At 34.2% G+C, this 26,463-nt stretch overlaps 1 protein-coding gene across 2 annotated transcripts in view; it reads right to left on the bottom strand.

Annotated features, from left to right (window-relative positions):
• Positions 1 to 2,910: 2,910 nt before the first annotated feature.
• ARL6 (ARF like GTPase 6) overlaps positions 2,911 to 26,463 on the bottom strand; it is a 40,954-nt gene continuing 17,401 nt past the window's right edge. Inside the window, exons 6-9 of one of the 2 annotated variants that reach the window (XM_080810191.1) lie at positions 15,901 to 16,030; positions 12,096 to 12,151; positions 6,395 to 6,501; positions 4,146 to 4,228 (exon numbers count right to left, since the gene is read on the bottom strand). In XM_080810191.1, the coding sequence (XP_080666317.1) occupies positions 6,443 to 6,501; positions 12,096 to 12,151; positions 15,901 to 16,030 (245 nt within the window). In that variant the 3' untranslated portion in view covers positions 4,146 to 4,228; positions 6,395 to 6,442. Of the gene's footprint in view, positions 4,229 to 6,394; positions 6,502 to 12,095; positions 12,152 to 15,900; positions 16,031 to 26,463 lie in introns of both variants that reach the window. The other variant, XM_080810192.1, reaches the window with a different exon arrangement.

Here is a 26,463-nt window from a genome sequence, read left to right as displayed (position 1 = left end):
TTGGTTTTGGCGCAGGTTGTGATATCAGCATGATGAGACTGAACTCCACATCGGCCTCCATGCTCAGCATGGAGTCCACTTAGGACTGTCTCTCCCTTTCCCTTTGCCCCTTCCCCACAATACGTGCACTCTCTCTAATAAATAAAAAATTCTTTAAAATTTAACATGTCTAATGTTTCAGAATATGCCCAATGTGATGCTACTCATTTAAAGAAAAGGAAGGAAAAACACTTCAGAAGGCTAGGACATCAGTCTTACCAGGGGAGGAAAAAAGATTTCAAAGAGCATTACTTTGTAGGCATCTGAATCTAATTTTTCATACTTAATATAATTATTTAAGAAAGAAGTAATTTGCAAATTGTTCTATTCCATTTTAGAAAATCTTTAGCTTTTTGACAAACCTCATAGAGGTTAAGAACATACATTTTGGAGCCGGATTGTCTAGACTCAAAATCCAGGGTCCTGCTTATTTGCACTATAACATGGGTCAACCGTTTTTATGTAAAGCCCCAGGGTATAAATAATTTTATGCATTACAGACCACATTATAGTATCTGTTGCTCTTTTTTTCTTAATTAATCCTTTAAAAATATAAAATTATTAGTTCAAGGGCTATACAGAACCAGGTTGGTAGTTTGCTGACACCTGATCTATGTAACAGAGATGAGAACACCTATTTCATAGGGTTGTCAAGAGGATTAAATGAATTAATATATGTAAAGTACTTAAAAAGTTCCTGGCACATACTAAAAGCTATAAAAATGCTTATTATTTACTACTACATATCTAACCAAATTTTGTTTTCAAAATACCTACTATTCCTCTATGACTTGTATGTAGCATTACTTGGTGACTTCAAATTTGGAAAAAGATTTAATTTGTCCCTCTTGGTTTACTCTAAATCACCAGAAAGAGTTTAGCACTGTACATTGATGAAACTCCAAGCGTGGCATTAAAATTGAGTGATCAGAAGGAAGACTCAGTAATGGTCCTGAGGAAGTCCCTTGTAAATCCCAGCAGGAGCATCCTTAATGAGAAAAATTCACTATGAATATAATAACTATGTTACCTGAAACATTCAATTAAACACAATAACCAATTTTCTATTATTGTAGTATTTCCCCCCAGCCACAGAAATGGACAAACCTATTTTAAATCCATTTAAGTGAACATTTAATCTGTTTTATTTGTTTTTAATCTAAAAAGTAAGAGAATAATCAAAAAGCAGAAAATATGCATAGTTAAAATGCTACAGCATTTTAACACACCACAGTTACATGTAGGAGGTATCTGCCTTAAGTATTCCCAAGAGTAACTGCATATATTTATGGAAATCACAACGTGTTATGCCAAGAATTCTAAAGAAAAAAAATAACTTAAGCACTCAAAAAATAATTCACAGTTTTTAGCAGACAACCTATAAATGAAAAACAAATTTATATAAAACTGAACTCTTTTGTGATTTACAAGGCATGGGCTGAATAGGGCCACATATAAATACTTAAATACAATACATACAATAAGTTTTGAACATTTTATGAAGTGTTTATATTGAAATAAAGAGCTTAATGAATTAAAATCGCAACAGAGTGATGTCTAAACATGAAAAAACACTTGCTTGAGTTTTAATGCAATAAATTTTAATTGTATACCATGTTAAATACAAATGCAATAACCTCAGCTTATCCACACTTTTGGCATCCTGTAGTCCAATGTGCTTCTACATAATCTTCACATGAAAATGTACAGATGTTAATAGAGCATAAACTAGATTTGGAGATCATGGAAACTAAGGAAAAAGTACTTTTCTCTCTTCTAAATATTTGCACAGGTATGAGTTACAGCAGTTTGTGCAGTACTAATTAATTAGTACTAATTAGCAGTACTAATTAATTTAGTATCAGCGTAGTTTTAAAAAGTATTTTTATTACTCATTTACACCCAGAGTTGAAAATCTGAAGTATTCAGAGACTTAAAAGAAGAAAAAAACCAAAAACAAAACAAAATAGTAGTCACTTTTCTCTGACTTTCCCACCCCATCCTGGTTTCCCACCCCAATGAGAGCCTTTTCAATCCTTTTTGCTATCCTTGTGGCAGATAGCTCTGTATTACTACTATCTGTAATACTCTTGTCTCTTGATTTCACCTATCTTAAACAGATGGTTTGGTTCCAAATCATAGCACCAGCATTTACTAGTGCCATTTAGCAAGTAACTTTTTCAGGTCTCTGTTTCCTTGTCTCTGAAACAAATAATAAAACCTACCTACCACACAAGGTTATTGCGACAATTAAATAATTCAAAATCCAGTATGTGTAGTAATATCTAGCTCAAAATATAGTGTTCATATAGTGATAGCTATTATTACTATTGTGATAGCTATTATATATTGTTCATATGGTGATAGCTATTATTATTATTATGATAGCTATTATATATTGTTTATATAGTGATAGTTATTATTATTGAACTATTATAATCTTTCTGGTGGATAAGGATTTGAACTGTAATATACTCTTTCTCCATCCTCCTAAACTATTCTCCTATCCTCCAGAACAACAGCATATAGGTATTTTGTTAAACTACATTCAGTGTTTTCATGTCCCTTTTATATTTGAGGCAACTCTAGATTAATGAGAATCTCACTTTGTATCCTCATCAAATCAGAGGCCTGCAAGCTAGCTGAAATGCTGGACTATTTAAATATTCTGGGTAACTTTTAATTTACCAGATTCCAAACCACTGGGATTTTTGGCCTAAGAGAAACTGAATTATAAAACTTTACTTTTTAAAAGGATTTCAATTCAAATCTCTATGGCATGTACACCAGTACCACAGTTACGGTAGCATACCTAGTATTACTCACTTATCTTTTGCCTCCTTTTTAATTTTTATTTTCTTTAAAGATTTTGCATATTTGAGAGAAAAGGGCAGGAGCTGAAGGCGGATGCTCAACTGACTGAGCCACCCAGGTGCCGCTTGCCTCCTGTTTTTATGATTTTCACAGCTAAGGACATGGTAAGATGTTTTACACATTGTATATTACAGTTCTTTATATGTAGTGTTTTTCAGGATTGACACCCTTGCTCTATATACTGTTTTCTAGTGGTTTATTTAAAATGAAAGCTTCTATTCAGAGTTCACAATTATAAGTGGTCTCTAAGTTTTGAGAACTAACACAATTTGCATAGAGTAGATGCCTGAGATGTGTCTAAAATTCTAAACAACATTTTTGTAGCAGTTTATGCTCAGGAAAAACACAGTTTGGTGAGTCACAGTTTATTTTAAGAAAGTGCTATAGTAATTGGAGGCATTTTAAAGAAACAAGAAGTCAGTTAAAGTAATTATTTAAGAATCATTAATTCATTTGCATACCTCTTAATCTTAAAATCCAAGATACTCATGTAGCCAAAAATAAAATTAGATACTATGTATGAAAAGGTTCTCAAAATCACCCTCATTAAATTTAAGTTCTCTATGGATAAAGAATATGTCTTGATTTATTTACCTTGTATCACCATTGCCTGGGACAATGTCGGACTAGTGTAGGTACAGAGAGGTTCAATACAGATTCACTGGATAAATAAATTCAGCTTAATTTGGTCTCAGAAAACTTACAAATGCTTGACAGTAAAACACTAAATATTACGTTAACACAGCATTATTCTTTTCAGCGTAAACAAAGTACACTACTTTGTACATTGTATATTATGTTTATTGATAGTGACATATAGTAAAAATTTTATGTATATATTAATTACCCATGGTCCCTTATAAATATTTAAAGTTCTTTTTCCAAACACAATCATACTGCAAAGTCATACCATAAACTAAACTTTGTAAGACAATTTTAAAAAGATGCATTAAAGATATTATAAATCATGATGAGATATTGAGATGGCTTATAACTCTGAGTTTAAACATTCTAATTACAATCAAATGTAGACTTTTACTAAGAAGTTGATAATTCTGGGGAAGGAGCCCTTCTGAGGAATGATTTAGTTTTAATATAATTAATGGTCAGATTAGCATACCTGAAGTCCTATGTTCTTAAAAAGTTCATTCAGAGTCCATAAATGCAAGCAGAAGATTATGAAGTATTCCTAGATGCACAAACATCTTTTAAAAAAATTTGAAGTATTCAGTGTGCCTTAAGATACATTCCTTGAATTGAAACTGTTGAGGTTTCCAAATACTATCTTTTCATGTCTTCACAGCCTGGATCTGATCTGATAACAAAAAACAAACAAAAAATTATCAGTCTCCACAGGCAAAATCCATTTTCTAAAGTAATCCAAGAAAAATCTATAAAAACACTGTGGAAGCCTATGCACATAACTGTTTGTTTAAAGCACAAACACACTGTAGCTTTTGATTCTGTCATTGTACATGTACACAGTTAGGAGCCAACGAGTTCTCCAAGGCTTATATGAAAAATAGCAGTCCCTTGGCTCATCTCCTCTTCCTTTCTTAGGCAACCATTTCTAACCCCTTTTAGGAGATTTACCTCTGTATCTCTAAGTAATATACTTTTTAAATTACTTTTTGAAATATCAGTTCCTTCACTGTAGTATGAGGCTTCAGTTCTCACTCTGTGCTGCCCTGCAACCCTTGTTATGCGTCCAGCACTCCCATTCTTCTACCACAGTAATCTAGTCATATGATGACTCTACACGCTGTTCACAACTGAAACAGGTTATATCTCCCTCCCTGTTATTCTTCCTTTCTTCTACATTTTCCCTGTTTTAATAAGTGTGCCTTATTCTCTAGTCCTTAGTTTTTCAAGATACTTAACACTAATTCATTCCCACTATTCTCACACTGTTTAAACCTTTATTACTATGAAGCATATTACATAGCTTATGAATTCCACTTTCTTGAAGAATTCTCCATTAGTCTTCCAAAACTCTCTAATGTGGACCAGTTGTTCGCTATGTTTGCCCAGCCATCTTCATAAGGGATCTCTCATTACCATTCTAGGATTTCATTATCTTTCATGATCAACCTGAGGATCCTTCACACAGGTTCTTATACTGGTTTTCCTGTTTCGTGGTCGCTTATTTTCTCCTCTTGGTTTATTCCCTTGTTATGTAAGAGTATACCTCTCAATGGCTACTTTAGTAAAAGGTATAGAAAGTACATTCTTGAGACTATGCATGGCTGAAGATGATTTAATTCTACAGTTACAATAAACTGACACTGCCTGAGCATATAATTCCATTATTTTCTCCTTGGACTTTTCCAGGCATGGCCCAATTATATTACAGCTTCCAAATGTTGATGATTAGAAATCTGATGCTATTTCTGTTTCCTTATCCTTAACTGAAACTTATTTTCTTCCCAGGAAGCCTGTAGAATCTTCCATTGTCTTCAGTGTTGAAAAAAAATAATGGTGAGCCGTGGTGTGGGAATGTTTTTTCACTGCACTGGGCTCCCAAGAGGCCTTTCAACTAAATTCATCATTCAGTTCTGGAAAATACTGTTTGGTGATTTACTTGGTAAATTTTTTCCCTTCTACTTTCTCTTCGCTCATTCTAAAATTTGTATTATTTGGATATTGGGCCCCCTCTTTCTTTTCTTTCCAATTTTATCTTTTTGCTCTACTTTCTTGAGAGAATGCCTTTATCTTCTTTTTATTGAGTTTTCCATTTCTTCTGTTCTATTATTTTCCAAGAACTTTTTCCCCCACCATTGGTCCTTTTCAAGTAGTATCCCTGGTCATATTCATGAAAGTAATACCTTTTCTTATCTCTTTGAGGATACCCCAACAGTTTTTCTTTTTTTTTTTTTTTAATATTCTCCCTAAATAAATACTACTTCCTCTAACCCACTTTTTTGGTTTGTTGATGTTCCATAATTTTTAATGTTTTGGTCCTCAAATGCCTGATGATCCTTTGCCATCTTCTCATAAGTATGAATGAACACTATCAAGCTGACCAAAATTTCAATATGTATGTGTGAGGCCTATCAAATATGATCTTTATTCTAGTGTAGCTAGCTACACCATTTTCTTGGGAATCTTTGTTGTTAATAGCTTTAGATCTTTTCTCTCGCTGGTTTGATTCCTCAAAGATGACTTTCTATATCCTGCCTACTGACAGTGTCTTCTTGGAGACGAAGGAGAAGGTGGAAGAGGATTATACTATGTGGTATAAAAGCTTTCAGTTATTCCTCATTTTCAGATCAGCACTGCCACACACAGTTGTGCTTGGTATTCCCCAGTCTGGAGATACTCTGACTCTCTCCAAGAATGAACCTCTAATCTTTTTGGGGGGCAAGAAAGTGTAACTCTCTTATCTTTTCAGCCCCACCTCATCCTTCTTTCCACCTTTCATCAATATCTGAGCCTTTGAGGGGATCTGCAATGTAAAGTAGGATGCTAGTTTAGAATTCACCTTTCTCAGGTCTCTTAAATCATCCAACATTCATCAGACATCCAGCTTCTAAAATTTGGTTGCCATTTTTGTAATTTTTTTTTTTTTTTTGCTCCTGTAGGGTAATGCTGTAAACCAAAGGCCCCCATATTAGTTAGATTTGAGAAGAGGATGAAACTAAGTGTGTGTTCAGTCCTTTATCTCTGATTGGAACACCCATATGCATATAAAAGTCTTATTTTAAAATCTTGGAAGCATTAACTTTTCCCAGATAAAGTGATAAAATGAGTATGTTTCATTAGTCATGTGGAAATACTTCTTTTTATAAATATCTCACTTGAGGGGCGCCTGGGTGGCTCAGTGGGTTAAAGCCTCTGCCTTCAGCTTAGGTCATGGTCTGGGGTCCTGGGATTGAGCCCCGCATCGGGCTCTCTGCTCGGTAGGGAGCCTGCTTCCCCCCCTCTCTCTCTGCCTGCTTCTCTGCCTACTTGGGATCTCTGTCTGTCAAACAAATACATAAAATCTTAAAAAAAAAAAACTCATTTGAAAGTTTCAGAACTAGAAAACAACTTATGCCTCTGCAATGGTTTCTGTATATTCTTTGGTGGTTTTAAAAAACATTTCATAGTCTACTCAGGGGTTCTTGTCTTTGGGTTATAAGATATAGGTAATTATTGAAAATCCTTTCAAAAGAGAAGGGGATCATGGCACAATATATGTCATTTAATATTTTACTCAAAAATTTTCAACACTAAAATAGTAAGATTAAATTGGTCCAAAATGAATCAGAGGCTTTCTTGTTTATCATACTAGGAAATTTCACAATTCTGGAAGCAAAATGAAGAGATATAAATTCAGAATATCTTTCATAGTTAAATTTAAATAAAAATCGTTGGCTAATAAGTTAAGTTACAGGTATGGATTAGTCTCCTATATTTACTGCTACCTAATTTGCAAAATGTGCTTTTACCTCTTTTTAAATCCAGAGAGACAGTCTGGAGAATCAAAATGTAAACTACTTACTATTACATAGGAAAGATGAACAAAGGATCTCCTATTCAAAACCAAGCTGATAACATCTATGTCCTAAGTTTCCTCCTCTCCTAAATAGAGAGCACTTAGGTAGAAGGTAAATTTAACATTTACTGTTTTTTTTTCTTATCTGAGACACTTTAACACAGTGTTTTATTTAATCCATACAATTTCTGACATTTTATTTTTTATTTGTATAGGTGATGAAAATTATCTTCAAGGGGCACCTGGGTGGCTCAGTGGGTTAAGCCTCTGCCTTCGGCTCAGGTCATGATCCCAGGGTCCTGGGATCGAGCCCCACATCGGGCTCTCTGCTCAGCAGGGAGCCTGCTTCTCCCTTCCTATCTGCCTGCCTCTCTGCCTACTTGTGATTTCTCTGTCAAAAAAAAAAAAAAAATTAAATAAAAAAAAATTATCTTCAAAATAAAATAACAGATAATTGTTAATAGTAAGTAGTAGAATAAATCTGCTAGACTCAAAAGCTCAAATATTTTTTATTGCTATTCTATACTCCCTACATAAGATAGGGAAACTGTTCACAGAAAACTGCTCTAAAAGTTACATAAAATAATATGGTAACACAAAGGCACAAAAATATTTCCAATAGTGTATCCTCCTTACAAAAGGGGAAGTAAGATACAAAGATAATAAATCAGACAAATCAAAGACACAAAAATGAGTAGTAAGACCAGAGTTGGCAAGTGGAACTGTGATGTTAGATCGTTACTGACACCTAGTGGCCTTGTTACTACAGACAAAATATACCAACAAAAAAGGAAGTGAGAACTACAATTTATCAACCTATTTTCAGTAGGTACTATGTTTTTATGAGCAACAGTAGGGTTTTATCCATGCTGTATCTTCACTGTGAGCAATAAGGACTGGGAAAGTAAATCAAGGCTGAAAATATGCTTCTGATCTTCTGTAGAACATTGCTCCTTAACCTGTTTTATGGAGAATAAGTCCCATAAAAGCATCAGAAGTGTAAACCAGTTCTTTATCACCATTAGAGGTTCTCAATTATGTTTTACTTAATTGTAAAGTATGACTATAACATTCTTTAATGGTAAATGTCATGATGTCTACACAAAAACAACAAAAAACAGTCTGTGCAGTTTATGAAAATACCATATTTTACTAATAACACATAAAAATATTGATCAGATATACATTTAATACTATGAACCAAAGAGATAGTATGTCTCTTTATGCATGGTCAAGCAGGCTATTGTTAGATTCACCAGAATATGCATAAGAAAACACAAAATTACATATATAAGTAGCATTAAAAGGTCAGTGTAGAAGAAATTAAACTTATAGCCACAAGACTACAAGTAGAATTAATAATATTTTGTTATTCACCCTTGTTCAGGGCTGGGAGATTCTTGATAGGAATGATCCCCAGTTCTGCTCACAAATGGACATTTTTCAGCCTGACTTGGGTCCTGTAATAAAAGAACCTACAGGACTTGGTTTCATTCACATCTATGGCTCTGTGTGGGTAACTGTTTGAATCCATTCCTATGGTTATAAACAACATAATCTTAGAGGAAATGATACATCTTAATTTATTCCTTGATATGGTAAAACTGTACCAATCAATGATAGCTATTTTAGATGAATAACAAAACTGCAATATACAAAACATCAGTAGAACACTGGTATCTACAATACTAAATGAGTGTTAAAATTTGTGTAAACATGTATAAATGGAGCTATACGAAGAGTTCAGCATGATTCTTAGGAGATATATGCCATTCAAACTTATTTTTAATTATTGACAGTTAAGGCCCGGAATTTGTCCCAAACTTCAAATGTGCTTCTATCACTAGATCTGACAGAAATTTGTTGCCATAAATTGAAATTTTCTAGAGTTGCCATGTATATTGATTGTAAAGATGTAAATTATTTATTTAAATAAACCCTTCAGAAAAATGTAATAGAAGTAAATGTAGCCTGTTACAAGGAGAACAGATTCTTACCAAACTTATGTAATTGACTATGATTGCCATGGGACCTTCTGAATTCTGGAGGATTCAGGTAGATAAAAAAGTTAAATGCTTTAATTTGTTTTATTATTATTTCTGTTCTTGTAACAGGACACCATTGGAAACATTGATTATTTTATCAAGGCTTTGACTGGAATATCATATTTGAGAGAGACAGACCTAGACTCAGATATGACCAAACGGCTTTGAGGAACTAAGGCTGACTTCACGAAACACGGCGTATAAAGCCCCTTGGAAATACCTTGCTTACAGAGTTCCCAGCAGCGTCACCAGGTGAGTAAAGAATGTCACTTCCTGGCTGGTACAGGAACCTCAGGATATATTGGGGACCTTGTGAAGAGGAATCCACCTAAATCTACAGGAATTGCAGGCATGTCTGATGGCAAGTACTTGACTTGGCTTCTGGCCAGGAGAGGCTACTTATGTAAATAATTAGGCCAAGTTTATTAAAATTGGACTTGTTTTGTAGACAAATTCATCTTGATTTGGCTATCTCTGGAAATGAGGGTTATTTTAGAGAGAAAAATTATGTTTCAATAACCCACCTTTGCAAATGTTAAATCCTAGTTTTGATTGTCCTTAAGTGTTGTTTGCTTAAGCTAGACAACTTGAGGTAAACTGCAGAGATAGAGTTTTTATATATTTACTATACAACAGCTCATATACAGATAATCTTATTGCTTGTGCTGTGGGGATGTGAGGACCCCATGTGCATATTATTATTTAAACACCTGGAAAATGGGATTAATCCCCCAACAACTGTGTAACTCAAATATCATCTTGACCAATTTCCTTATTTAAGGAAAATGAAAAATTTTTTTTAAAAGCTGGAGCCTATCCCACTCCATGAGGTTAATTATAGACTTGTGGAGATAATGGATGACCCCATTTTCTCTATGATTGGATTGGATGATGCACTTGGGGATGAACTTGCCCTAATCTCTTGAGACAAGTCTCTCACTTGACAGTGATTCCTTGTAATTAGGATATTGTTAAGGCTGGACCTCAAAGAGAGCTTCTTAATGGTTTTATTCCTTAGTCATATTTGTCCTAGGAACTACCTCTATTAATGTAAAATTACAAGTAGAGACTTTAGCCAGGTGTACAGTGACCATCTTTAGGCCTGACATGGCAGTCACCAGCAAATTCAAAAGGTGGCCCTCTAAAACTGAATAGCCCTTGATATCTTAATATCAGTTAAAGGATGCCCAAAATTATATGACTGGGTCCTAACGAAACCCACTGACTATGTATCTCTAACTTGTGTTTTAGGCTGGATACTTTGGGTTTCGCCTGAATGCATAGACACGTTATTAAAATCATTACCAACCCGGCCAATCTTCCAAATTTAAAACAACAGTGGACACGTTTTGTGTTACATTGGTATGACCACCTAGCATCCATCTTTGTTCCCTCTTTGAGCCTGGAGGATGTTTTGCACATGAAGCTCTTAATTAGTACATGGTCAAAGCCCTAAAGGACACTCACAATAGCATTTCTCCATTAAATACTGAAGTAATACATATGCATGAACCAGTTTTACAACATAGAATGGCAATAGAAGTTTTCACTGCTACATTAAGGTGAAACTTGTGCTAAAATAAAGACAAAATGCCATTTATACATTTCAGATTACCACAAAAATATATCTGGGTTTCTAAATGAATGAATACTCAAATTAGCATTTTAAATGATCTCTCTTTCCTTTAGTGATTGCTTTACACTCCTGGACTGGAGGAAAATTATCAAAGGTCAACTATCAAAGCTCTTTTATTCAGATTTCTCTTTCTCATTACAATATTAATCTTATTCTGTTATTTCTGGTGTCTCCCTGCCTAGTGTCAAGACTCCTTCACTGCCTAACTTCCAGTGGACAGATGAAATTTTCTACTCATGGAGGTTCGTGTATGTTGACCACGTTGGATTCAACTGCCTCCCCCTTTCGTATCTCCTCTATATGCTCCATAACTGACCAATACTGACCCATAGGTAGGGACATCTCCATGCCCCATTCAGCAGGAAGAAGTTACAGAAGATGAGACCTTCCATCTTCAACATGTTTAAGGGTCAAAACTGTTGATGGGGAAAATGATGAGAGAGCAGAAGGCTTGCTGAAGACAAAGCATAAGCAGACACCCGCCATCTGCCCTCCACCACATTCCTCCGTAGGCTATGTGACACATTCTTCCAGGAAGCTCCTAAGGATCTTAATGTTAATGCCTTGCTAGAGGGAAAAACAACCTTAACTTGACAAAGGAAAGGCCTCCCTAATCTTGTAGGTTCTCTTTAGCATATGAAAGTTCTTTTAAAACCTCCCGTTTCCCCTATTTCTCCTAACCTCACAGTATATAATCAGTTGCTCCTCACAACCCCAGTACAGGTCTTTCTGCCCATTGGTCCTGTCCTAATAAACCTTTTAACACCAAAAACCAAAACAAAACAAAAAACCCCCAAAACAAGAAAACAACAAAAAACAAGTAACAAAACAAACAACAACAAAAAAGAAATACATGTAGTAAGGTATTGGATACTTACTCGATTGTTTTTTCTGACAGCAGAAATAAATGGAAATGAGAAAGGCAATGATATAGTAAAAATGAAATGTCAAAAGGGAAAGAAAAGTATGAATAGAATGGAAATAAAGGCTGAAGGCTGAAGATGCACGGTATTTTGTGATGTACCTTGAAGCCAGTCTACACCTTCTTGCAATCCTTCTCCTTTTATGGCATCACTAGCACTGAAATAAAATCCATAAGAAACATATCCATTTCATTACTTCATAGAACCATAAGAATAAATAATTACAATTTTGCTATATGGCAAATTAATATAGTCTAATAACATATATTGAGCAAAACTGGTAAGCGCTGAAACTGAATATAAACAGGAAAAAGTCTGAGTGCTCAGAAAAGACATGAGAAATTTATTCATGATTTATAATAGACATTTGGAAAAGTGTTATCACTAAAAAGTTATTATTCTACTTTGCCCAACTCCAGTGGCTCAATAACATTTATCCAATTAGAAATGCTTGACTTAGGTTGTAATTTAGCCACATGACGGACTGACTTTATTTGAAATGGGATTTGATATCTATAAGGTATAAACCTATAACTTTGGTAAACTGGTAGAATAAAAAAAAAAAATCTCAGATTTCAATCATATCCTTATATCTAATGGCTTCAGGAACCTGGACAGGTTATTTAACTCTCTGCCTTTATTTTTAGCATCTATAAAATGTTGTTCAATAAACTAAAATAATAAAATGCAGAGGATTTTTATACTATCAGATGTTTTTCAAAGACATAGACTGATAGCAGTTAGTATACATAATTGGATTTTCTTAATGATTAGGGCTCCTTTAAGTGTGTACCTCGTTACTTAATAACTAATTTGATTCTAATCAAAACAGAAATTACTTCCAAGGAATTAGATTATGAATGACTTATCATAGAATTATTTTAAAATAGAAAGACAGAAATCGACAGCATGTGATAATTACTCAAAGTAAATTATAGATTATCCATATCAGCAGCAAAACATCAGTAACTGAAATGCTTAAATCAAGAAAGATCAATGTATTGATTTTTATCACACACTTATAGTCCCAAACAAGTCTAAGGTCTCAACCAAACATGTAATAAAATGGAAAAACTTGTCCCCTTTACTGGTGGCATTAGTGCCATACTAAAAGCCCTGCATCTTTTCCTAATAATTCCCAAATGTTTGAATTCTACCTTTCCTTTTGAATATATCATCAGACCTATAACTAGAATAAATGCCAAAGTCTTTACCAAGTCCTACTAGGACCTGTGTGATATGGCCTATGGCTATTTCTCAATGGCCTCATCTCCTACAACTTCCCCCTAGATCTCCCTCCTCAAGCCAGCCAGCACTTCTTGCTATTCCTGGAACACAACAAGGTACATACATTCTCATCTAAGAGTCTTTTCACTTGGCTGGCCTCTCTGTCTGGCAAGCAACTCCTCCAAACTTTTGCATGAATTTCTCCCTGACTTCAATTAGATTTCACAGAGGGAGCACCTCTCATTCTTTCTCTTATTGTCCTACTTTACTTTTCTTCATCCTTCCAGCTGATATTTTATGTATCTATTTATCTGATTTGTTATCTGTTGCCCTCATTAAAAGAGTAAATAAGCAAATATGTATATACATATTGTGCCAGGGACTTTGTCAAAGAACTTTTTTAAAAAAACCATTAACAAAATCAGAGCCTGAAAATCAGAGTTGGCTATATATTTAGTACAATGATTAAAAATAAAGCACAAAAATTTTTCAGGCTGCATTTCTCTATAATCTTTATTGTCCAGTAAATTTACTTGCACTCAAGGCAAGAGAGACAGAATATTTTATATGCACACTGAGTGTTACCTTTATTTCTAAAACTGGAAAAGAAAAATAAGTGTATTTTCAATTTTATACATGCTTAAAAAAATAATGAAAAATTAAAAAACAAGCTTAACAAATGAAACACTAGAAATTAGTGAGATACTATTTGAAAAGTCAAAATTATAAACAACTTTCAAAGAAATACTTGGCATTCTTCTATAAGTTATACAGAATACATAGGAATCTGGCAATGTAATACTACACATCCTTATAGCATGAGGACATTACCTTTTCTCTCACTGAGAAGTATTTAGATGTCACAACTGAATAAAGAAATCTGTTAAAATTCAACTGCTGATGATTTTAAGTACTAAGATTTTTTTCCACTTGCAAAATTAATTTCTATTTCAAAATTAAAAATAGGACTGCATCTTTTACTATAAATTAGACCTATAGTTTTTAATGTTGTACTTTCTATCAAAACAATGCTTAATACAATGCAAAAATTAAAAACTATTCTACTTTGAGCATTACTAATTGAGGTATGATTTAGAGAGAAATACAAAGGCTCACCTTAAGATACTTCTCTACCTAAAATCCCTCCTTTCTTTACCAACCAAATATTGCAGAACCACAATTCTAAATCAAAAGACATTGACTCTTCTGATTCCAAAGTAAGGAGGATTTTACTCAAGATATGTATATAGGGTTTCACTCCTGGGTAAAGGAGATGGTGGCCCTGAGCACTAAGACTTTTCAAGGGCTTTCTCAGGCTCTCATCTAAAAGTTCTTTTTTGAGCTCTAGAATCTCCTTGTTCCATATTCTGTTTCTCTTCTAGGAGTAGTATACTTTTCGGGCTTTCTCCATAAATACCTTCTTTTAAAAAAGGGAGAACTGGCAAGAGAAGGACATCTTGTAGCAGAGGGAGTAGGTGGGTAGATAGAAAGAAGCTTAAATTGGGATGCCTGGGTGGCTCAGTTGATAAAGCGGCTGCCTTCGGCTCAGGTCATGATCCCAGGGTGCTGGGATCGAGTCCTACATCGGGCTCCTTGCTCAGCAGGGAGCCTGCTTCTCCCTCTGCCTCTGCCTGCCACTCTGTCTGCCTGCGCTCACTCTCTCTGACAAATAAATAAAATCTTAAAAAAAAAAAAAGCTTAAATTAATATAAGGTAGGCACTAAAATACTATCTAATATATGACTTCTGGTTATCCTTATTGGAATATTTTGGCAGAAAGGCACACCAGAGTTAAATATATCCATAAGACACTGCTTTTTAAATAAACAATGTATAATAATTTCAGATACTAAATACTGAAGAGTTCAACTGTGTTAGTATATCCAAATAAAATTAATATTTACATTTCTATATACTCATACACCAGTATTTGTTGTGTGTATGATAAGTACCTGGTACTATTATCATTCTAAGGTTACGGAGTGAACGAAACTGATAAAATGCCAGCTCTCATGGTACTAATGCAGTAGTATAGGAAGACAGACTATAAAACAAGCAAAAACCAAAGAGGACATGGCAAGAGAAATATAAAGCAAAGCATATAAAAAAACAAGAGACAGGGGGATAAGATATAATGATATTTTGGAGGGTTATGAGGAGAGGTTTCCTGAAGGAAGTACAACAGCAAGCCAGGAAAATCACTTTGGAGACTGATTCAGACAAAGGGACTAACAAGTGCAAAAGTCCTGAGATGGGATTGTGGTTGGCTGATTCAATGTACAGAAGGAAATCAGTGGGCTTGAAACTGGGTAAGTGGGCTAGATCTTTTAAAGAGTTGTTTCTATTTTCATATCCTCAGAAAGATTTGAAAAGTTTTTTTTGTTTTGTTTTTTTAAGATTTATTTATTTAAGTAATCTCTACACCCACTGTGGGGCTGAAACTCACAACTCTGAGGTCCATAGCTGCATGCTCTGACTGAGCCAGCCAAGAAGGCCAAAATCGGAAAAAATTTTAACAGTAAAATATTCATGAATACCTGCACTACTACAATTCTATACAACTAAATCCTTGGCTTACATCCTATCATGTTAGGTGTCTTACACATAAGCTTAGCAAAGAACTGAAGCTCGGAGACTTTTTTTAGAATGCTGTAATGAAGAGTAAGTATAAAACATTACCAAATATGCCACGGTTTATCTTTGATGTTTTCTAAACACAGCAGCTGAGACACTTTTACAGACGTCACTGCATCTCTAAGATCCATTTTGTTTGCAAAGAATAAGATTGGTATTCGGCGGTGCTTAATATCTAAAAGACAAAATAAGACTATCATCACACTTTCAGCTTTTTGGTCATTTCCCCAAATTCTTCAATTGAAATTTACTAAAACTATTTTCCAACCACTTCTTTCTGTACCACATATACACAAACATTTAAAGACATACACTGTCAAGGATGTATCTGAATGACAAGAGAATTAACAAAATACTTTTTCTTAAGACTATCCACCCTCTGCAATGCCTGCGTGGCTCAGTCCCTTAAGGGTCTGCCTTCGGCTCAGGTTATGATCCCAGGGTCCTGGGACAGAGTCCCTCATCTGGCTCCCTGTTCAGGGAGCCTGCTGCTCCCTCTGCTTGTTTCACTCTCTCTCTGACAAATTAAAAAAAAAAAAAAAAAAAAAAGACACCTGTCCTCTGGTTGGAGCTTTAAAACAAAGATGAGTGAGGTGGGAGTTGGGGCTCAGTAAGCAGTTACTGAGAAGTACCTACACAGGGATCAAATATTTTGTTTTGTTTTTACTGTCAACAGAAAGAAGTCAAACTTCAAATGAAAGTAGAAGGGAAACAAACTAGATCTTAATTTTAGATTTAGGCACTCGTTAGAAGTGACAAACTAGGTATTTTTTTTTTTTAAGATTTTATTTATTTATTTGACTGACAGAGATCACAAGTAGGCAGAGAAGCAGGCAGACAGAGAGGAGGAAGCAGGCTCCCTGCTGAGCAGAGAGCCCGATGTGGGGATCGATCCCAGAACCCCGGGATCATGACCTGAGATCCCAGGACCCCGGGATCATGACCTGAGCCGAAGGCAGAGGCTTTAACCCACTGAGCCACCCAGGCGCCCCCAAACTAGATATTTTAACAAGATATTTTACTTTGTTACAACTCTGGAAACACTTTTCATTGTTTTGAATAGTTAATGCATTTAAATAGTTCAAAATTCAGACGACACAAAATGGTATACAGTAAAAGAATTTCCCTCCTACCTGTCCCAGGCCATCCACTAGTTGGTTAACTCTAGAAGAGTTAACTAGAAGAGTTAACGTATATCACCTATTACCTGGCATCTTTTTAGAAATATTTTCAAACACTTATTACATATTATTCTTTATACAAATAGTAGCAGACTATTCAGTTTGATATCTCCTGCTTTTCACTTACTTTCCTATCTTGGAGCTTGTCCCATACCAGTACATAAAGAGCAGTTTCTTCACTATTTTAGCAGTTGCAGAATATTCTGCCTGTTAGTACTATGTCCCATAATTTGTTTAATCAGTAGCCAGTGAGATATACTTGTATTGTTGCCAATATTTAAAACTATAAACAATGCTGAAATGAATAAAAGTGTACACCACAAATTTTGTACATGGGCAGTATGTCTGGTAGGATAAATTTGGGAAGTAGAGTTGCTAGTTAAAGGATATGTAAATTGCTATTTTGATAGTGATTACTGCGAGGTCTTCCTTTAAAAATGTATCAATTTATATATCAACAATAATGTGTAAGAATGAACATTTCCAGTACCCTTGCCAAGAGTGTTATCAAACCTGTTGATCTTTTTATGATGGTTGATAGGTAAAAAGTATTATCAGAATATGTTTACTTTGTTTTGAGAAAGGTCAAGAATTTTTGTATATATTCAAAAGATGGTTCTATTTCTTTTTTTATGAACTATCTTACCCAAACTTTTTCCTTTTTTTTAAAGATTTTATTTTTTTGAGAGAGAAAGAGAAGGAAAGCATGAATTGGGCTGAGGGGCAGAGAAAGAGGAGAAGCAGACTTCCCTCTGAGCTGGGAGCCTGACTCCAGGATCCATCCAAGGACCCTGGGATCAGGACCTAAGCTGAAGGCAGACCCTTAACTGACTGAGCCACTCAGGCGCCACTCCCCATTTTTCAATTAAGTTTCTCTCTCTCTCTCTTTTAAATTTTATTTATTTATTTGACAGAAAAAGGAAACACAAGCAGGGGAAGTGACAAGCACAGGGAGAGGGAGAAGCAGGCTCCCTGCTGAGCAGAGAGCCTGATGCAGGACCCTGGGATCCTGACCAGAGCTGAGGGCAGCCGCTTAACTGACAGAGCCACCCAGGCACCCCTAAGTTTTTATTTTCTTACTGATTTGTAGGAACACCATAAGTAGTAAGGAAAAAAGTCCTGTAGCTCTGATATGAACTGCAAATAAGCCCCTTGCTTGTCATTTGCCTTTGACTGCTCATGGTTTGTTTTGTAATTAAAAACTTTTTATGTAGTCAAATTCATCAATCTTTAAGGATTCTGGGTTCTGTGTTATAGTTGGAAAGGCCTTCTCTTGCCCCAGAATTATTTTAAACTTCTCCCATAGTTTCTTCTACTGCTGCATTGGTGTGATTTTTACATTTAAATATTTAGTCTAGCTAAAATTTACCCTGAAACAGAGAATGTCAGAATGGGTAAAAAAGCCACACATAACCATACAATGTTTACAAGAAACACACTTTAAACATAAGGACACAAACAAGCCAAGAGGAATTGGATGGAAAAACATGCATACATTTAAATGTAAGAAAGCTCGCATGGCTACATTATTATTAGACAAAGTAGTGTTCAAGATGAAGGGAAAAGACAGACATTTGTTGTTGCTCTCTGTGCAGTTTATTATACGTCAGTGCTTTTTAAAAGTTTTTATTTAAATTCCAGCTAGTTAACATACAGTGTAATATTAGTTTCAGGTATACAATCTAGTGATTCAACACTTCCATACATACTTACCACCTGCTCATACAACACCCCATGCTTATCACAAGTGCCCTCCTCAATCCCTATCACCTGGTTAGCCCATCTCCCACCCATCTCCCCCCTGGTAACCATCAGTTTCTTCTTTAAAGTTAAGAATCCGTTTCTTGGTTTGCCTCTTTCTCTTTGAAAAAGATAGGCATTTAAAAATTATAAAAGTGTCACTCACTCAAAACGACAAAACAATTTTAACTGTATATGCACCTAATAAATGAATACTATCAACTGACATTTATAGACCTTTCATCCAACAACAGCAAAACACATATTTTACTTAACTGCAGATGGAACATTCACCAAGCCAGACCAACATAAATATTGACCCAATATTTCTAAGGATGAAATCTTACAGAATATGTTATTCTATCAAATGGATTTAAGTTAGAAATCTGTAACAAAAAGAAACCTAGAAAATTCCCATATATGGAAATTAAATAATACACTACTAAAAAATCTAAGGATCAAAAAAGAACTCACAAGGTAAGTTAGAAAATACTTCACACTAAATAAAAAAGGAAACAAACATCAAAATCTGTGACATGTAACTAAATCCTTAGAGAATATGTACTGCTTTAAATGCTCATATTAGAAAAGGTATAAAATCAATGATTTCTACTTCTATCTGAAAAAGGTAACAGACAATGAGATACAATATATATATATAGAAAATTCATAATAAAACAAAGAGAAATAAACAAAAATTTTAAAAAACAACCAACAGAAGAAATTAACAAAGCCAGAGTTCTTAAAAAGTTAATAAAACCAATAAACTCTTTAAAAAATTGAGCAAGAAAAAATGGGGGAAACAAATGATCAATATCAGAAATGAAGGAACATACACAGATCTTACATTAAAAGGATAGTAAGAGGATAATATAAACAGTTTTATGTCAGTAAACTTGATAACATAAATTAATTATAAAATTTGGTCAAAAATTACCAAAAGTGACGTAAGGAGAAATGCAGAACTTTAATAGCCTTTTATCATTTAATGAAATTTAACTCCTAATTCACAGTCCCTCTTACTCCCTTATATTCCCCCCCAACACACACAAAATCCCAGCCCTGATGGCTTCTATCGAACATTTAAGGACGAAATAATACCAATTCTACCCAATCCAAAAAATAAAGTAAAAAGAGAAAGAATAAATATTTTCCAACTCATTTTATAAGGCCTCTATCACCCTGATGACTAAAGCATTTTAAGAAAGTTATAAACCAAAAACCTTATGAGCACAAAACCAAAAATTTTTAATAAAATGTTAACAAATCCAACTCAGTGATATATCGAAAGTTTAATATTCAAATGAGGTTTAACCCAGGAATGTACGTTTGGTTTAATAGATGTGAATACAGTGTAATATTATTGCTGTAATAGATGTAGAAAAAGTATTTAGTAAATTATAACACTAGGTTATAATGGAACCTTTTGAAAAATTAGGAATAACCGAAAATTTCCTTGACCCAATAAAGATATAAACAAACCCTAGTGAGCATCATAATTAGTGGTAAAATAAATGTAAAGAATGGGAATAAGGTATAGAAACAACCTAAGTGTCTATCAATGGATGAATGATAATGATAGTGAACAACATGGGCTTGAATTATGCAAATCCACTTATACGTGCCTTTTTTTCAGTAAATATATTGAAGAATATTTTGGAGATTTGCAACAATTTGAAAAATCCTGTAAACAAATCATGAAGCTTAGAAACCTTGAAGGAAAATTAAGAAGGTTAGACATCTCATGAATACATAAAATATATATAGAAATGAGATGATTTTACCACTTACTACCATAAAAGATAAACAAATCTATTATAAAAAGTTAAAATTTATCAATACTTATGCACACATAGACCAAATAATGTAGCATTCACAGTTAAAAATGCAAACGAGTGAAAGATGCAGTATTAAATCATAACTGCATGTAATTGTAGTAATACTGTACCGCTGTTAATAATTTCATAGCCATCTCCTGTTGCTACTATTGCAGTGAGCTCAAGTGTTGAAAGTATCTGCTTAAAATGCTATGTGATACTAATCATCTCTATATAAACAGTTCCTTTCTTCAGGAAATCGTGTACCACAAAAAGCTATCTCTCACAGTTCTCACATATGTTTTCATTTTGTGTAATACTATACATCCTGAATTACACCACGGGACCCATATAAAGTACCACCAGTCATGCTGGAAGTGCTCCCAAGGACCAGAGAAAAGTCATGTCATTAGAGGAAAAAGTTGAATTACTTGATAGGTATCACAGATTGAGATCTGCAGTTATGGATGTCCACCATTTCAAGATAAATGAACGCAGTATAAGGGCCACTGTGAAAAAATAAAAGGCAATTCATGAAGCCATTGTTGTAGTTACACCAGCAGGCATGAAAATCTTGTACTTTTCATGAAATGCCTTTTTACCTCGTACTGAAAATGTAGCTTCTGTGTGGGTGCAGAATTGCTATAAAAAGGCATTCCTATAGATTCTAACATGATTCAAGAAAAGGTGAAGTTACTATATGAACATAAAGCAATGGGAAGGTAGAGAATTTGATGGTTTGGTAATTTCAGAAAGAGGTTTGCCTTAAAAAATGTCAAAATAACAGAAGCAGCAGCTTCTGCCAACCAAGAGATCCAGACAGAATTTCCATATGCCATTAAGAAAATCCCTGGGGAAAAAGGATATCACCTGAACAGGTTTTTAATGCGGGGGAAAAGTGCCCTATTCTGGAACAACAACAACAACAAAATGCCACAAAGGACATTGATTAGTAACGAAGAGAAGCAAGCACCAGGATTTAGGACAGGAAGAAAATGCGAATAAGACAAAACTTAGCATTTTTATTCAATATTGTACTGAAGGTCCTAGCCAGTGCAGTAAGATAGGAAAAAGAATAAAAGGCATAAAGGCTAAAAAAGAAGCAGTAGAATTTTTGTTGATGTTGGGCTTTAGACATAGAAAATTTGAAGAAATATACAGAAAAACTATGAGAGTAAATATATTTAAAAACCTCCCAGAACACAAAGTCAATATTTTCCCATACTAACAATGAACCATTAGAATATGAAATAAAATATACTATTTATAGTAGCTTCAAAAATAAAAAACTAATGGGTAAGCTGAATGAATGATGTATAAGACCTCTACAGACAATCATAAAGGACAGGGAAATTGAGAAAAGCATAAACATATTAAGTGACATACCATGCTCATGAGGTGGAACATTCAGTGTTAAGTCCAATGTTAAGATGTCAACTATCCCCAAATATAATTAAAATAAAATCTCAACAAATTTTTCAAAAAAATTAATAAGTTGATCTAAAAACTTATTTGAAATATGGAACACCTAGAATTACCAAAATCATCTTGAAAAAGTAGATCAAAGTTGGAGGATTTATCCTATTTGACTTCAGGATTTATTATAAAACCATGGTAAAAGGCCAAATGTGAAAAGCCATAAAAGAGATCAATGGAATGGAACAGAGAGTCCAGAAATTGGTGTGTGTGTGTGTGTGTGGGTATATATATATATATATATACATATATATATATATATATATATATGGTTTTTTTTTCCAAATTAAATTCAGTAAGTATGAAAGTCAGATGATTTTGACAAGTGATTCAGTGAAAAAAATTTTTTTTCAAACAAATATTTTGGGATAATTGGATAGCGGTATGAAGAAAGTGCAAAAATTCAGGATGGATCTCAGATCTAAACATAAAAGCCAGAACTATGAAGCTTCTAGAAGAAAACATAGGAGAATATGTTAGAAAACTTAGGTTAGGCACAGATTTTTTCTAGCGAGTACACAGAAAGCTTGTATCTAAAAGAAAAATTGATAAATTATACATCATCAAAATTAGATGTATCTATTCATTAAAAGATACTGTGAAGAAAATAAATAGGCAAGACACAGACTGATGAGAAATCTTCAAAACACATATATTTAACAAAGGTCTTCTATCTAGAACTTAAATGTTAAATTTCAATAATAAGAAGACAACCAAATTAATGAATGGGCAAAAGATTTAAAAAGACATTTTATAAGAGAAAGTACAAGACTGGCAAACAGAATATGCAAAAGTGATCAACATTAATAATCACCAGTAACATACAAATTAAAAGCACAATGAGATCCTATTATATATATACTCAATCGAAAGGCTAAAATGAAAAAAAAAATCAATCATTGGGAAGGAGATGCAGAAACTAGAACTCTCATTTATGTTACTCACAATAAAATAGTATGACCACTTTGAAATTCTTTAAATATCACCCATACATCTATCCTATGACCCAGCAGTATCATTCCTAGGAATTTTTTGAAGAGAAATGAAAACATGTCTATAAAAAGCCTTTTACAAGAATGTTTATATCAGGTTTATTCATACTAGTTCTAAACTACAAACAGTCTGGATGCCACTGAACAGGATACTGGATAAACAAACAATGGTATACATACATAGTAGAATGTTACATTGGAATAAAAAGGAATAATCAAGTGATATATACAACAACATAGATGACTCCCCAAAACGTTATGCCAAATAAAAAAAACCTATGCATGAAAATGTATGTGCTCTTACTCTCATTTATATGAAACTGTAGAAGAGGCAAAATTAATCTGGTGATAGAAATCAGATTAGTTCCCTGGTATGAGGTGTGAAGTGTTGATTGGGAAGGGGTGTGAAAGAACATTCTGGGGTAGTGAAAATGTTTCTTGACAGGCAGTGTAGTTATATGAATGTATGCATTTGTCAAAATTACTGAACTATAACTTAAGACCTAAGCATCTGACTGTGAACTTCAATTAAAAATGTTCATATATAGGGTGACTGAATGGATTAAAAAAACAAGACCCATCTATATATTGCCTACAAGAGACTACTTCAGAACCTTAAGACACAGACACAGAAAATGAAAGCATGGAAAAAGACATTCCATGCAAAAAAAAGCAAAAGAAGGCTGGGGTAGCAGCACTCATGCCAGATAACATATATTTTAAAACAAAGATTGTAACAAGAGACAAAGAAAAGCATTGCATAATGATAAAGAAATCAATCCAACAAGAGGATATAACAATTGTACATTGTAAATACCAAAGCACCCAACATAGAAACACCTGAATTTATAAAGTGAGTATTAACAGACATAAAGGGAGAAACTGACCATAATACAAGAATAGTAGGGGGCTTTAAGACCCCATTTACATCAGGAGATAGATCATTTAGACAGAAAATCAGTAAGGAACTTTGTTCAGTGGCTTTGAATAAACACCAGGTGGATTTAACAGATATACACAGAATATTCTATCCCCAAACAGCAGAATACATTCTTTTCAAGTACAAGTGGAATATTCTCCAAGACTGATCACGTTAGGCCACAAAACAAGTCTCAATGAATTTAAGGAGACTCAAATCATATCAAGCATCTTTTCTGACTACAATGGTATAAAACAAGAAATCAATTACAAGAAAATGAACAGAAAAAACACAAATACATGGAGACTAAAAAACCAATGGGTCAATGATGAAATCAAAAAGGAAATTTAAAAAAAAAAATACTTAGAGGGGCGCCTGGGTGGCTCGGTGGGTTGGGGCCTCTGCCTTCGGCTCGGGTCATGATCCCAGGGCCCTGGGTTCGAGCCCCGCATCGGGCTCTCTGCTCTGCAGGGAGCCTGCTTCCTCCTCTCTCTCTGCCTGCCTTTCTGCCTGCTTGTGATCTCTGTCTGTCAAATAAATAAAGTATTATTAAAAAAAAAAATACTTAGAGACAAAAATGAAAACATGATCCTTCAAAATTTTAGGGAAATAGCAAAAAGCAGTTCTTTTTTTATAAAGATTTTATTTATTAATTTTTATTTAAGAGAGATTAGCATAAGCAGCATAGGGGGAGGGCAAAGGGAGAGAAAGAATCTCAAGCAGACTCTGCATTGAGTGCAGAGCCTGATGCAGGACTTGACCTCAGAAACCCAAGATCATGACCTGACCCAAAATAAAGTCGGACACTTCACCAACTGACCAATCCAGATGTCCTGCAAAAGCAGCTTTTTTTTTTTTTTCTAAGATTTCTTTTTCAAGATCTCTTTTTGAGAGAGAGAGAGAGAGAGAGAATACACAGAGGAGTAGAGGGGCAGAGGGAGAGGGAGAAAGAGAGAAGCAAATGCAGGGCTCACTTCCCACAACCCATGAGATCATTACCTGAGCTGAAATCAAGAGTCCAACACTTAACCAACTAAGCCACCCAGGCACCCCTCACAAAAACAGTTCTAAGAGGGAAGTTTATAGCAATACAGGCCTACATCAAGAAATGACAACAAAAAAATCTCAAATAAACATTATGATCCTTTGCCTAACAGAAATAGAAAAAGAACAATAAACAAAGCCCAAAGTTACTAGGAGGAAATAAAGTTCCAGGAGAAAATAAATGACATAGAGATTAAAAAGCCAACTGAAAAGATCAATGAAACCAACATAAATAAAACTGATTACCTTTAGGTATATCATCCAGGAAAAAGACATCCAGGAAAAAAGACATAAAGAACCCAAATGAATGCAATCAGAAATGAAAGAGGAGAAGACTGAAGAAGAACCACAGAAATACCAAGGATCATAATAGACTGCTATGAAAAATTACATACCAACAAATTGGACAACCTGGAATAAATGGATAAATTCCTAGAAACATACAACCTTCCAAGACAGAATCAGGAAGAAACAGAAAGTCTGAACAGACTGACTGCTTTTAACAAAACTGAATCAAAAACAAAAGACGCTCAAAAAACAAAAGTCCAGGACCAGTAGGCTTCACAGGTGAATTCTACCAAACATTTAAAGAAGAGTTAATACTTACCTTCTCAAACTATTCCAAAAAATAGAAGAAGAAAGAAACCTTCCAAATTCATTCTAAAAGGCCAGTATTACTCTGATACCAAAACCAGACAAAACACTCTAAAAAAATATTACTGGTCAAATATTCTTGATGAACATAGATGCAAAAATCCTCAACAAAATATTCACCAATCGAACTCAACAATACATTAAAAAGATCATACACCGTGGTAAAGTTAGATTTATTCAAGGGATGCAAGCATGGTTCAATATTAGCAAGTAAATCAACATGATATACCCCATGAACAAAATGAAGGATAAAAACCACATGATGCAAAAAAAGCATTTGACAAAATATAACATCAGTTTATGATAAGAAACTCTCAACAAAGTGGGGTTAGAGAGAACATACCTCAACATAATAAGGCCACATATGAAAAACTCACAGCTAATATAATACTCAATAGTAGAAAACAATGTTTTTCCTCTAAAAGTAGGAACAAGACAATGATGTCTACTCTTGTCACTTTTATTGTGGTTACTGTTGTAGCCACAGTAATTAGACAAGAAAAAGAAATAAAAGGTATACAAACTGGCAGAGAAAAGTAAAACTGTCACTCACTGCTTACAAATAACATAGCATATACAGTAAAACCAAAAGTTCCACCAAAAACTATTGAAACTAATAAATGAATTCAGTAAAGTTGCAGGATACAAAATAAATAAACAGAAATTTGTTGTATACACCAATAATGAAGCAGCAAAAAGAGAAATTAAGAAAACAATCCCATTTACAACTGCACCAAAAAGTATAAAATTCCTAGGAATCACCTTAATCAAGGGGGTAAAAGACT

Source organism: Martes martes (genome assembly GCF_963455335.1).
Source record: "Martes martes genome assembly, chromosome: 1".
NCBI lineage: Eukaryota > Metazoa > Chordata > Mammalia > Carnivora > Mustelidae > Martes > Martes martes.
The sequence above is the reverse complement of the archived record's forward strand: the minus strand, read 5'-3'. Positions and strand labels throughout refer to the sequence as shown.